Source organism: Arvicola amphibius, chromosome X (assembly GCF_903992535.2).
Source record: "Arvicola amphibius chromosome X, mArvAmp1.2, whole genome shotgun sequence".
Taxonomy (NCBI): domain Eukaryota; kingdom Metazoa; phylum Chordata; class Mammalia; order Rodentia; family Cricetidae; genus Arvicola; species Arvicola amphibius.
The window spans coordinates 111,595,071-111,607,786 of NC_052065.1; the positions used below are offsets into that span (position 1 = coordinate 111,595,071).

General features: G+C 44.3%; 1 protein-coding gene across 1 annotated transcript; it reads right to left on the reverse strand.

The window, feature by feature from the left end:
- Nucleotides 1-496: 496 nt before the first annotated feature.
- On the reverse strand, nucleotides 497-1,363 carry LOC119804448 (cancer/testis antigen 47A-like). Its single transcript, XM_038315864.2, has one exon. The coding sequence runs from the start codon at nucleotides 1,361-1,363 to the stop codon at nucleotides 497-499; it is 867 nt and encodes a 288-aa protein (XP_038171792.2).
- Between the last annotated feature and the right edge of the window lie 11,353 nt (nucleotides 1,364-12,716).

Genomic DNA, 12,716 nt, shown 5'->3' on the forward strand with positions numbered 1-12,716 from the left:
TATATATATATATATATATATACATACATATACATATAGATAGATATTCAATTTGTGGTTCTTTTTTTTATCTCTTTTTTTTATATTTAAAAATTTCCATCTCCTTCCCTCCTCCTCTCCCCTCCCTCCCTTCCTTCTCCCCCTTCCCTCCCCTCCCCTCCAGGCATACCTCCCCTCCCTCCCTCTCAAGGCCAAGGAGCCATCAGGGTTCCCCACTCTATGCTAAGACCAAGGTCCTCCCAACTCCCCCCAGGTCCAGGAAGGTGATTGAAGAAGTTCGAATGGCCAAAAGACACTTAAGGTCATGCTCAACCTCCCTAGCTATCAGGGAAATGCAAATCAAATGAACCAATTTTTTAACCAGAACCTTTTGACCTTAGAGGCATTTCCCGCCCAGCCATGAGTTTGCCCACTAGAGGCCAGCACTGAGCAGAGTCAATTGTTGCACCCAGAGAAGCCCTGGCCTCAGCCTCCCTCTCAGTGACAATCTTTGTCCTTATTTCCTGCCTCCCAACCGCTGCCCAGCACCAATCTCCTCATCTAGGCCCCTAGAGCTTGTTTCCTTACCCTCTGAGGTCATGGCTTGCTCGATGACTTCCCTTTTTGGCTCTTCTGTTGTCGCCGCCTGTGCTGCCATCTCTTCTCCTGCTTGCTCCTTGGCTGCTGCCCTAACTGCTGGCTCTCTCATGCAAAGATGTGGCTCTGGCAGGTAATGATCTGCTTCTTCCTCGAAGTCTGGAGGCTCCTCCAGCTCCGGAAACGTTGAGATAATTTCTGGCAGGCTTCGGGCCCGACCTGCAGTGTATGGGGCCTGGCAGCCATACCCTGCGGCCGTCACTGTGGATGGAAGGGGCCCCGATGGAACTTGGACCTCACTTGAGTGGCCAGAAGCAGAAGGGCCAGGTGTTTCTATCGCTCCGTCGTTTTCACGAGGGTTCCCCATCGAGGCATGGTCGTTGTAATAGACACGGTTGAGAATGGCATGGATCACGTCCAGAAAGATGAATCGGAAGGCAGCCATTGGGAATCGATGGTCCTCCACCGCTTCTCGATCTCCTAGATTTTCCATCTCCTCCTCTCCTCCCTCCTCGTCAACAGGTTCAATATCTGAGTCTTCCTCAGCATCTGAGCTCTCTCTCCTGTCACCCCCTTCTTCCTGGTTTCTTTCAGGCCCAGCATTGTCCATCCCCCTAGGATGAACGGCCATCATCTCTTCAATGGCAGGAGTGGCCGAGGCCCCATTGAGGCCGGACTCGTGGCCTATCTCGCTGCCCCCTGCAGCTTCTTGTAGCCACTCTCCCTCAAGGGCTACCGGGTCATCTCGGGTCTCTCTGGTTGGATCTTGATCCCCTGTGGCAGACATGACCTATTAGATCCCTCACCAAGGCCTTGAATGGGTTCAGTTAAGGACAACAATGGCTACTCGGACCGCAATGGCCAGGACGATGCTAGATGACTACGGACGATGATGACAGGACAAACAGGAAGTTGCTGGCCCCAAAAGACAGTCGACAGGGGCGTTAGAGGAGACGGGGCTTTGGAAGAGACAGTTGGTGAGAGGACAAAATCTGTGATGGTACCTGAGGGGGTCCCATCGAAGTAGCCGGGACACGAGAGGAGAGGAGGCCACACAAGGTGGAGGCCGACCCGCCAGGCTCTTCTCACATCCGGGGACTAGATAGAAGTACCCGTGTCACAGCTGGTAGGGGCGGGGCTTAGGAAGGCTAATAAACGGGTTTGTCACCACTTAGCTTTAAGATGACCTGTTGAAAAGAGAAGGTTGCCATGGCCACCATCCAGTGAAGGACTGAAAATCTACCCTTTCTAGCAAACACCATCCTTTGTTTGTTTCTGTCCTTCCAAAAACAGGGCTCTCTTTATGTTAAAGTCGGTCCTACCCTCCTCTCCCCTCCTGTTTTAAAGCTGTCTGTGCCAGTGTATGCCACGAGTGCTGGACCCTCCTGGGATCAAAAGAGGGCTTAGTGTTCCTGCTAGAACTGGTGTTAACCTCATTTAGGAGCAGGCAAGTCAGTGCTGGGAGCAGAACCAGGGTCCTCTGGAAGAGAAGCAAGTGTTCTTAGCCACTGAGCTATCTCTCTCCTGGCCAAACCCTATCCTCTTGATTCTATGGTTGCCAGCTAAAATATAGTTGCCCAGTATGAAGGTTCCTAAGTCAGGGAAGCTTCTTCTGTAGTCCAGAGAGTATTTTAGGCTCTCAAGTTCCCAGAGATAGCTAAAGTTTGTATCATGCATTTCCACAAAAGGAAAAAAAAACAATTTCCACAAGCACTTTAAATTCAAACACAATAAACGCATTTACTTAGAAAGGAATTAAGTCCTATGGAGGGCAAGCACTGGACTCTTGGGAGGCCAATATTGCCTAAATGGAGTTGAATTGTTAGTGTTCTCTTTCGTCAAAATTGATTGTAATGTTCACCTGTTGTCTGTGTGTGTGTGTGTGTGTGTGTGTGTAATTTTTTTCATACAGGATTTCCTTGAAGCTTTGGAGCACGTTCTTGTCCTAGCTCTTGAAGATCAGCCTGTCCTCAGACTCACAGAGATCTGCCTGCCTCTGCCTCCCAAGTGCTAGGATTAAAGGCATGTGTTACCACTGCCTGGCAAGCTTTACATATATATTTTTAAAATTAGAGTATTTTGTAAGACTACAAATTCATGGGCTGGAGAGGTAGCTCCAGTTTGAGAGAACCCAGCTGCTCTTCTGAGGTCTCTGATCAAGTCCCAGCACCCAGAAGGTAGCTCCCAACTGTCAGGAACTCTAACCCCAGTAGATCTGCACCCTCTTCTGGCCTTCATGGGCATTGCATGCGCGTGGTACCCAGACATAGGAGGAGACCAAACACCCACAATTACAATTACAATTACAAGAAATATTATTATTACTATTATTTGGATTTTCAAGACAGGGTTTCTCAGAATAGTCTTGGAGTCTTGGAATTCACTCTGTAGACCAGGGTGATCTTGGGCTCACAGAGAGATTAGCTTGCTTCTGCCTCTGAGTCTGGGATTAAATGCATGCACCACCACCACCCAGCTACAAATACTGGTTTTTTCAAAAAGATAATAAATTCACTTTATAAACATCTCTGAAATATTGACTTTTATATGCCAAGATTGTAGTATCCTCCTCTTCTTCATTCTTCTCCATGATTTCAAATATATTTCTGATAGCTTGTTTGGTTTTGATATGTTTGTACATTTATTTCTGTTATGACTAAAATCTTCATTTTTTATTTTTTTAAAGTTGTAATTGGAAAAACAGTTTTGCATATCTAACTTCATCTCAATGTGTGATAGAACATAATTATTTGTTACTCAATAATTAAATTGGTGATTAATATTTCTATACCTTTTAAAAATTACATCCCATTTCTATTAATTATTTTTGAAGTTCATATGACATATCTTAATCATATTTATCCTACAGTCCCCTCTGTACTCTTCCCAGATTCACCCCTATTGCCTGCCCCACCCCACTTTCATCCTCTTTTGAGACTGTCTTGATCCTATGACTCTTATAATCTTTGTGTCTCTCTCCCTTTCTGAGACATTCCCTGAGCCTTACGTGTAGGGCTGTGTTGTCAGTGTATTAATTGGAAGCCGACACTTCACAGTCAGTTCACCTCTGCATTTTTACTGGTTGTGGTTTTCTATAATGATTTCCGTCTGCTGAAAAGCGAGGAAGATTGTTTGACTAGGGATGAAAGCTACCTTTATCTGTGGATACAAGATCCATTCGGGTAGAGATTGCACTGCTGTAAGAAAATGACAGGAGTAGCAGGTTCTCCTCTAGGCTTCATGGCCTCACCAGATGGTTGGTTAGTAGTGCCAGGCATGGATTCCTTCCCACTGAGTGGGTCTGAAGTCTACTTAGGTAGCTGTTGGCTCCCCTCGGGGTATAAGTGCTGCTATTGCACAGAATATCTTGCCAAGCTGCATTTGTGTTGTACCTCAAAGACAATAGCAATGGACAGGACTACTGATGGCCTTTTGCTCTTGGCAGCTTGCATGGCTCTTTCTGATACTATGAGATCTAGCCTTCAGGAGAGCAGCTTTGAGGTGGGATCCAGATTGATTCTTTCAGATCTGTATTTGAAGTGCATTGTGTTTTCAGCAACAGGGCCTTGTCTTCTTTTTCTGGAGGGCATAAGGGCAAGGGTCTATAATGTTTTAGGGGTCTCTTGGACTGCACTGACCAACTCTAAAGGAGGTTTACCACACAAGGCACTGGGATTTTTATTGGATAATTAAGGAATTTTTGAGGAGAGAATTGTCACCCCAATTGATGCAACTTCAATTAAACTATTTATATTTGATATTACAAGAGGTAGTTCCAGGACAGGCTCCAAAGCCATAGAGAAACCCTGTCTCGAAAAACCAAAAAAAAAAAAAAAAAAAAAGAAAATATGTATATATATATATAGTACATAACGTATTATATATACAATATATAATATATGCATATATGTAGTATAAACAGTCCTGGCTGACCTAGAACTTACTTTGTAGACCAGGCTGATTTTAAACTCACAGAGGTCCACCAGCCTCTACCTCGTAAATGCTGGGATTAAAGGCGTGCACCGCCACATCCAGCTAATATTGTATGGAAATTTAAATAAAGCATAAAATAATAGAACTCCTTATGGCTTGTTTGAGGCTTCCTTAATTTTATTTTAATTTTTTATTAGCTCTTTGAGAATTTCAAGTTTGGTTCAATGTTTTTGGATCATATTCAGTCTTCCTGAACTCATTCAAATTCACCCCTTCTTGTTGCCCATCCACCCTGGTGCCTTATAATTCTTTTAACCCTTCAAGACTCACTTCAAATATTGCTGCCTGAACATTTTTGCTGTGTGGTTCTCCACTCACCGGTTTACCAGGGTCTACATATACTCTACGAGCAAACTGTCTCTTCCTTACCCAGCAGCTAGCAAATTCCAAACACCCCATGGCTAATGGGAGAATTGTTTGCTGGATGCCCCTCTTGTGCTGGAAATTGGTCTGGCCTGGGCTTGAGCAGGTTTTGTGCATTTGTCACAACTACCGGGAGATTGCGTGTGCAGCTACCTTGCTGGGTCCCGAAGATGAGGCCTTCCATGCAATGTGTTGTTTACATGGTCCTCTCTTTAAGGACACACAATGATTTATTATATCTTCATAATATTCCTTTCATCTGGATGTGGCAGTGCACGCCTTTAATCCCAGCATTCGGGAGGCAGAGGCTGGTAGTCCTCTGTGAGTTTGAGACCAGCCTGGTCTACAAAGTAAGTTCTAGGGCAGCCGGGACTGTTACCCAGAGAAACTGTGTTTTGAAAAAAAAGCATGTGTTCCCTTCAGACCCTTCTGTCTTTGTCCTCCTCACTTCACCCCTGTCTGTCCCCTCTCTTCCTCTTGACAGTTTCATTTCTACCTTCGTGCCCCATGCCTGCCACACATATGGTTTTATACATTCATATAAAATCAAAGAACTGAATACATTTTATGTGACTGACCTTGAAACCAAGTTACTGCCATCATTGGGCATTCATCTGTGTCTCTGCTGTAAAGGATTATCCTAGCTGGGCTTATTGACAATCTACAACCCCTCCCCTGCCATAACTGCTCCCTACCAACAGAAAACTGTACTCCTGGCCTTAAGGGGTGTGTGTGTGTGTGTGTTTGTGTGTGTGTTTGTGTGTGTGTGTGTGTGTTGCATGCTGGAGGGGGCTAGAGTGGGCTACGAGGAAGCCCTTATCCCTGCTGGGTAAGGCTTTCAGGTATGGCCAGATGGAGGAGACATGCCTACAACCCTGTAAGTAACTCCTCATCCAGGCTCTGTGAGGAAACCTAATAAACTCATTCGTTCCCTAGAATAAACTTTGGCTGAATTGTGACTCAGTTTGTTTCTTGGGATCCCAGGAGCAGGGGTAGACATTTCTTCATGTCTACCTCAGAGAAAGGTGATTTAGCAACACTTGGAATTGTCAATAAGACAGAAATAAGGATGAGCCGTGAAGTGAAATCGTGTGTTAAGTTGTCTCTCATGTGGAGAATGAGCCAAGCGGGGAAATGGAAGGTGTGTGAGGGATGAAAGTTTGCAGAGGGAGTTTTGATGCAGTGGTTTGTCCCTAATGAGTCTGTGGGCGCAGTGCCCAGGGCATGGAAATTGCAGAGAGCACTGAGGCGCATAAGTAAGGTGACACCCACTGAGTCAGGAGCTGTCATGGGTGAGGGGAGTAGGGTGGAAAGCCAAGGATGGTGTCTTCTAGGTATTATGGAATGGCATACTGTTTGACAGATGACTATGATGATGTTTTAAGAACTGTCGAGGGTCTGCAGCAGACATTTAAGTCCTGGGAGGGGGGCATTATGGACGGAGGTGTCAGCAAGCTGCTGTATGGGCACCCTGGCTGCTAATATGTGTAACGAGGGACCTAGCCTCAATCCAAGGTGGAAGAGACATCCTTGAGGGAGACTGCAGTGTGAGATGAGAATTGAGTGAGAAAGGGAGATGAAGTTGGGGGCTTTAGCATTCGCTTCTTAATTAGTGGGTAAATTGGATCAAAATGATGGAGAAATGGAGGTATTGGCCTGCCATTTTTTCATGCCTAGATGTCTAAAATGAGAGACACATATTAAGCCAGTAATATAAAGCGCCCTCCCGAACCCGAAACCTATAATCTATGGTGGGGAGCAAGATAGCAAAGAGGGACTTACCTCCATGCAATAAAAGTTATCCCTTAAGTCTGACCTTTGATACAGAGAAAGAGAAAATCCATGACTCAGGAGGCAGGCAGGGGTCTTAACAATGGTCCTGTGGGAGGGAACATAGTCATCTAAGAATATTCCACACAAATTGCTGGAATTAGGGGAAAGCTTTAAACAAACAAGAATCTATCACAGCCTCAATTCATTTGTGTGTGTGTGCCGCGAAAGCAGAGAAACTGAGCAATATAACCATACATCCCTCCTTGAGACACAAGCTACATAGCCTGGTGGTGTAGGAGGACCTTCTATGTGTTGCTTGTATTGGTTAATTAATAAAGAAAACTGCTTTGGGCCCTTGATAGGGCAGAACTTAGGTAGGTGGAGAAGACAGAACTGAATTCTGGGAGGAAGAAAGTAGAGTCAGGGAGAAGCCATGGATCCTCTGCCTGAGACAGACGCAGATTAGAATCATTTCCAGTAAGCCACTGCCATGTGGCTATATACAAATTAATAGAAATGGGTTAAGTTACGATGCAAGAATTAGCCAATAAGAAACTAGAGATAATGGGCCAAGCAGTGTTTTAATGAATACAGTTTCTGTGTGCTTATTTCGGGGCTAAGCTAGCTGGGCAGCCAGGAAGAACAAGCAGGCCCTCTCCATACAACAGCCTGAGGCAGTACAAGGGGAGCCAGGCTCTGATGGACTAGCTCATACAAGCCATCAGAGACAGATTCAAAGAGAACCTAGACATAGAGCTTTAGCAGCTTTGCTGAGCCCTTCGGTGGGGCAGGATCTTTATGAAGTAGAAACAGCTTTAGAGGATATAAATGACTTCCACCAGCAAGCAAAAGGTATCCTTAATATGGGGGAACAGCCTAGAGTAAGAAAAATTCAAATTTGAAAAAGAGGTCTGTCTGGGTTACTCGAAGGCAAATGTGGCGAGATTGGTGGTAGGTCCAAATTCCTAAGGAGGGGAAGATGACGGTAAGCCAAATTTGGTGCTAAAGAACTTCTGGAAGGCCTTAAAGCTCAAGAAGCAGTTCTCAGAAGGCTTTCATAATTAAAAAGAAAAAAATTACAATATAGATGCAGACAATGAAGTTTGTATAGGGGTTGGCAATTATCCCTCCAGACTAAGCAAAGAGCTTACTCTCCTGCATACTGCCAGAGTGTATGCTAGGAGTGGAGATGGTTTGCCCAGCATGGGCCTCTCCCCAGAGCCAGGTGTGGTGGGTGGAGCGACCGAAGCTGCAGCTACAGCCACAGCATCAGCCTAAAGCCTCTCTGACCCAGGAAACCAGAGGGAGCCGCGCAGGTAGCAGAGAGAGAATAGGACTCCACTTATCATTAGCCCTGAGCAGGCCTGAGCCACATGAACCAGCCTCACCAAGCTCATCGGGGCTGGGGAAATGCAGGGAGGTCCCATGGAAGGTCTCCAAGGGATGGAAGTAGAATGACTCAGAATGACTGACGGTTGTGAAAAGCTCACTCAGTGCCTCCTGCTTTGAGCTGCTGGACCCAACATGGATCCGTGGAGGAAACGCTTACTACTAATGGCTAGTCTCTTCTCTTGTGTTAGACTTTAGTATCTCCTTAGTTGTGGCATTCTGTGACTATGGACTCTCAAAGTGCTTCAGCAAGGTTACCTCCACAGCCCCACCATTCGTTAGAAGATGGCTCAGGGCTCTGCATCCTTGATCTGTCTGTTCTCTTCATAAAGGCTTCATTACGTATGGATATCATAACTCTAACCCTAAGGGTTTTTTTGCAGATTTAGAGACTCCTTTAAGATACATGAGAGTGTACGTAAAGACGCAAGCACAGGGAAATATTTCACAAAGGGTGCAAAAGCCAGGGGTTTTCCCGGAATTTTTGTAAGTGTTATGGTTGGGTAAGACTGAAGTGATAACAAATCACAAAATGATTGGGGAAAGTTTACAATAAGCCTCGGCCTGTAAATGCTGAAGTGTGTTTAAAATGTATGACAGATGCTCCTAGAAGCTCTAAGGTGGTTAATTGGAAATTCCAGTACTGGAAGTGGGTTACTTCTTTTGCAATTGTTGGCCCCAGAGGCACCAATAACAATAAAGGCTATTGTTACAGTTGTTTGTTGGGGTCCAGAACTGAACAGTAAGACCCTATTGCTGAAGAGGTTGCATGCTTTGGTTGCTGTGTACACTTTAAGAAATAAAGTTAGAACTGGGACCAAAGTGTCTTCTTCCTGGGAGCCAGCTCCTGTAGTTCCAGAAGTTGCTACTAAGGATGCTGAGGAGAATTAGACCTCAAAAACCCACTAACTAAATCTTGAACTCACAGAGATTCCCCCTGGTTCTGCTTCCTGAGTGCTGGGATTAAAAGTACGTACCACCACACCCAACACGCTGCATGATTTGTGATAGCACAGGCAAGAGGCACCAACTAGTGTAAAAATAGTGACTCCAACCACTGTGTCCTGGAGACAGAGGAATGAACAGAAAGGAATGGAGACGCAGTCACACTTGGAGCACAAGAAATACAGTTGCACAACACATATAGCCACGCGTTCCCTCCATGGCTCAGAGACCCGTGGAAAAGAGGGAAATAGAAGGAATGTAAGAGCTGGAAGAAGAGGTAGACTGTGCTGTGAGTGGCTGTCCTCTGAGCCAGCAACTGCTTTCCTGGAACATTCAACTATGCCCCTCTTGCAAAAGATTATCCCAGCTAGGCTTGCTGACAGTTTACATCTCTCCTGGGGTATTCAACTGCTCGTTGCCAACTGGCAACTCTGTATATGGCCTGGGGGAGGGGCCAGGTTTATACATACATATATATATATATGCATATATATTTATATTTGTATTTTTATTCCTGCAGGGTTAGGCTTTCGAGGTGAGGCCGGATAGAGGAGATACGACCGCTCCCCTGTAAGTAACCCCTTAACTATAGTCTGTAAGGAAGCCCAATAAACTCATTGGTTCTCCAGAGTGAACTTTGGTGGAGCCACACCTCAGTTTACAGTCGAGAACTTAGGAGAAGGGATAAACTTTGCTTACATCTCCCTTTGGGCAGGAATTTTAGCAACACTATATTATAGAAACTATGCATCTGTCTTTCTGAGGCTGACTTAATTCACTTAACATGACAATCTCCAGTCGCATCCATTTTCCTGCAAATGACGCTACTGATCTTCTTTACGGATGAAAAACATCTTTCTGTGGTGTATGCATACCACATTTTCTTTCATATTTCCTCTGTCATGGAGCACCTATATCGGTCCCACATCTATTAATTAATTAATTATTAATTAACTATTGTTAATGGTGCTGAAATAAACATTGGTGTGTATCTCTCTGATATACTGACTCCGAGTCCTTTGGGTAAACACTCAGGAATGGTATAGCTGGGTCACATAATAGATCTGTATTGCTTTTAGAAACCCTGATACTGATTTCCATAGTTGCTGGACCAATTTACATCCTCAAAACAGCGTACATGGATTCCCTTTCGTCCTCATCCTTATCAACATTTGCTGTTATTTGTTTTCTCAATGACTGCTATTTTGACAGGAGTGGCATGGGACCTCAAAGTAGTTTTAAATTACATTTTCTTGAAGAATAAGAGCATTGATCGCACGCTTTTAATCCCAGCACTCGGGAGGCAGAGGCAGGCGGATCTCTGAGTTCGAGGCCAGCCTGGTCTACAAGAGCTAGTTCTAGGACAGGCTCTAGAAACTACAGGGAAACCCTTTCTCAAAAAACCAAAAAAAAAAAAAAAAAAAAAACCAAGAGCATTGATCAGTTTTAAAAACAATAATGGTCATGTGTATTTCTTTATCTCATTGTTATTTTATTTTTGAAATTTCGATATTATTATATCATTCTTGCCTTCCCTTTCCTCTCTCCAATGCCTCCATGCATTCCCTAGAGCACTCTCTTCAATTCACGACATCTTTTTCTTTAATTGCTGTTTTACACACACCGGCACACTCAAGCTGCTCAGTCAACATAATATTCATTTGTATATAACTTCAGAGCTGGCCACTTGGTATTGTATTAGCTCTCTGTTTTGATTGAGTCATTGTTTCTTTGTTGATTAGTGTTTTGGGGCCCTCTGGGTATTTTAGATGTTAATCCTTTGCCAGATGTGTAGATGACAAAGATTTCCTCCCATTCTGCTGGCTGTCTCTTTGCTTGACTAACAACTTCCTTTGCTGGGCTGAAGCCTTTAAGTTTCCCGAGGCCCCGTGTATCAACGGTTAGTGTTCGGAGTCCTCTTCCCAAACCCCATGCCGACGCCTTTATCTTGAACGATTTTCTTTTTCCTCTAGCAGTTTCAAAGTTTCAGGTGTTTTATACCAAAGTCTGTGGTGCATTTGGATTTCAGTTTTTTACAGGGCAAGGGCTATAGATCCAGTCTCGCTCTTATTCCTCTACATCTCCAGATTTCACAGCGCTGCTTGTTTAAAAGTCTTTTTTCCCCTCCTGTATATACTTCTTACACCTTTGTCAAAAAGCAAATGGCTAGAGTTGTATGGGATTACGTCTGCGTCCTCTGCTCGGTCCCATTATCTGATCTTGTCTCAGTACCACGGTGTCTTGTTACTATGGCTCTGTAGTATAACTTGAAATCAAGTATGGTGCTACCTGAAGTGATATTCTTTTTTTTATGATTGATTTTGGGTAATTGTTTTTCCATATAAATTTTGAGGTTTTGATCATATTTTCACAAAGGATGACATTGAGTATTCTTTATTTCTCACAAGAAACTCCATTAGAACAGGAACCTTGTTCATATTTTGCGACACTGTGTATATTACCTACTATAATGTAAAGTCATCACTGAGACAAAAAACAGCCCCCCTGAACAGGGGGTTGAAGTTTCTGGATTGTCCAGGGGCACTCTGAATTAGTGACTGGCATCACAAAGTCTCAATGTCATAAGAACAATACAAGATTATCCAGATTTTTTTTGTTTTGTTTTATTTTTCATTCTTTTTACTGTTTTAATTGAGCTATATATTTTTCTCTGCTTCCCTCCCTTCCTCCTCAGAATTTTTTTTAATGTGATAGCACATCAGGACTTCACTGTCCCTTGAAAAAAATAACATAACGCTGCTCTCTTTCAAGCTTCCCACTCAGCAGAAGCTGTGGCACATTCTTAATGCACTTTCCAAAGATTGTCACTAGATGGAGCACTTTGGCCCAATATCAGAATAGATGCCGGGCTTTGCAGCAACTGTAAAGAAACATAAAAGGACTGTGTGTGTGTGTGTGTGTGTGTGTGTGTGTGTGTGTGTGTGTGTGTGTGTGTGCGCGTGCGCCGCAACAGTAAAGATACATGAAAGCATGAAAGGTGTGTGTGTGTGTGTGTGTGTGTGTGTGTGTGTGTGTGTGTGTTTCTTGACTGTTCTGACCAGGTCCTCCCATTTCAAGACAGGGACCTGGGAAACTCCTCCAGGAAAGTCTTGGTTTATTTTTCTTATTCCACGTTCATAACAAAAGCACATCTGTTTTAAAATTTCCCCCATCTCCTAACCTACACCCACCAAGCTCCCCCAGGTCCTCTTCCTTCCTGCTCGGCATGGCTCTGACCTTTTTCCTCTTTTCTTTTACTTCTCTATCCTTTCTTCCTCTGCTTTTTTTCTGGCGACCATGCTTTCTCAGTTTTCTCACATGTAAAACGAGGACGAGGGTAGCACCATCGGGAGGGAGCTGGAAAAAATTACACGGCATATTTTACTGATCTGATTCGGTATGGAGTGTCTTCTTATAGTCTCACAGCATTCTACTCTAAGCCACACTGAGATGGAAGCTGCTTCCTTCAAGCAAACATCGTCGCAGGAATACCTATTTTCAGAAACGTGTTATATAAAGGGAACTATGCTCAAATAACATTGGGAGGGAAGATGGGCGTGCACAGATGCACCGCCTTATGCTGTGCCTCACGCACGAGCCTCTGAGTGGAGCTGAGGGGGAAGGCATAAAAGAAGTAGTACAAAGAACTAGGAGAAGGAGTTTGCCAGGGCCTCCAT

What these genes read in the sequence shown, in the direction of transcription:
- LOC119804448 (XM_038315864.2), bottom strand. Translation starts at nt 1,363, where the DNA reads ATGTCTGCCACAGGGGATCAAGATCCAACCAGAGAGACCCGAGATGAC.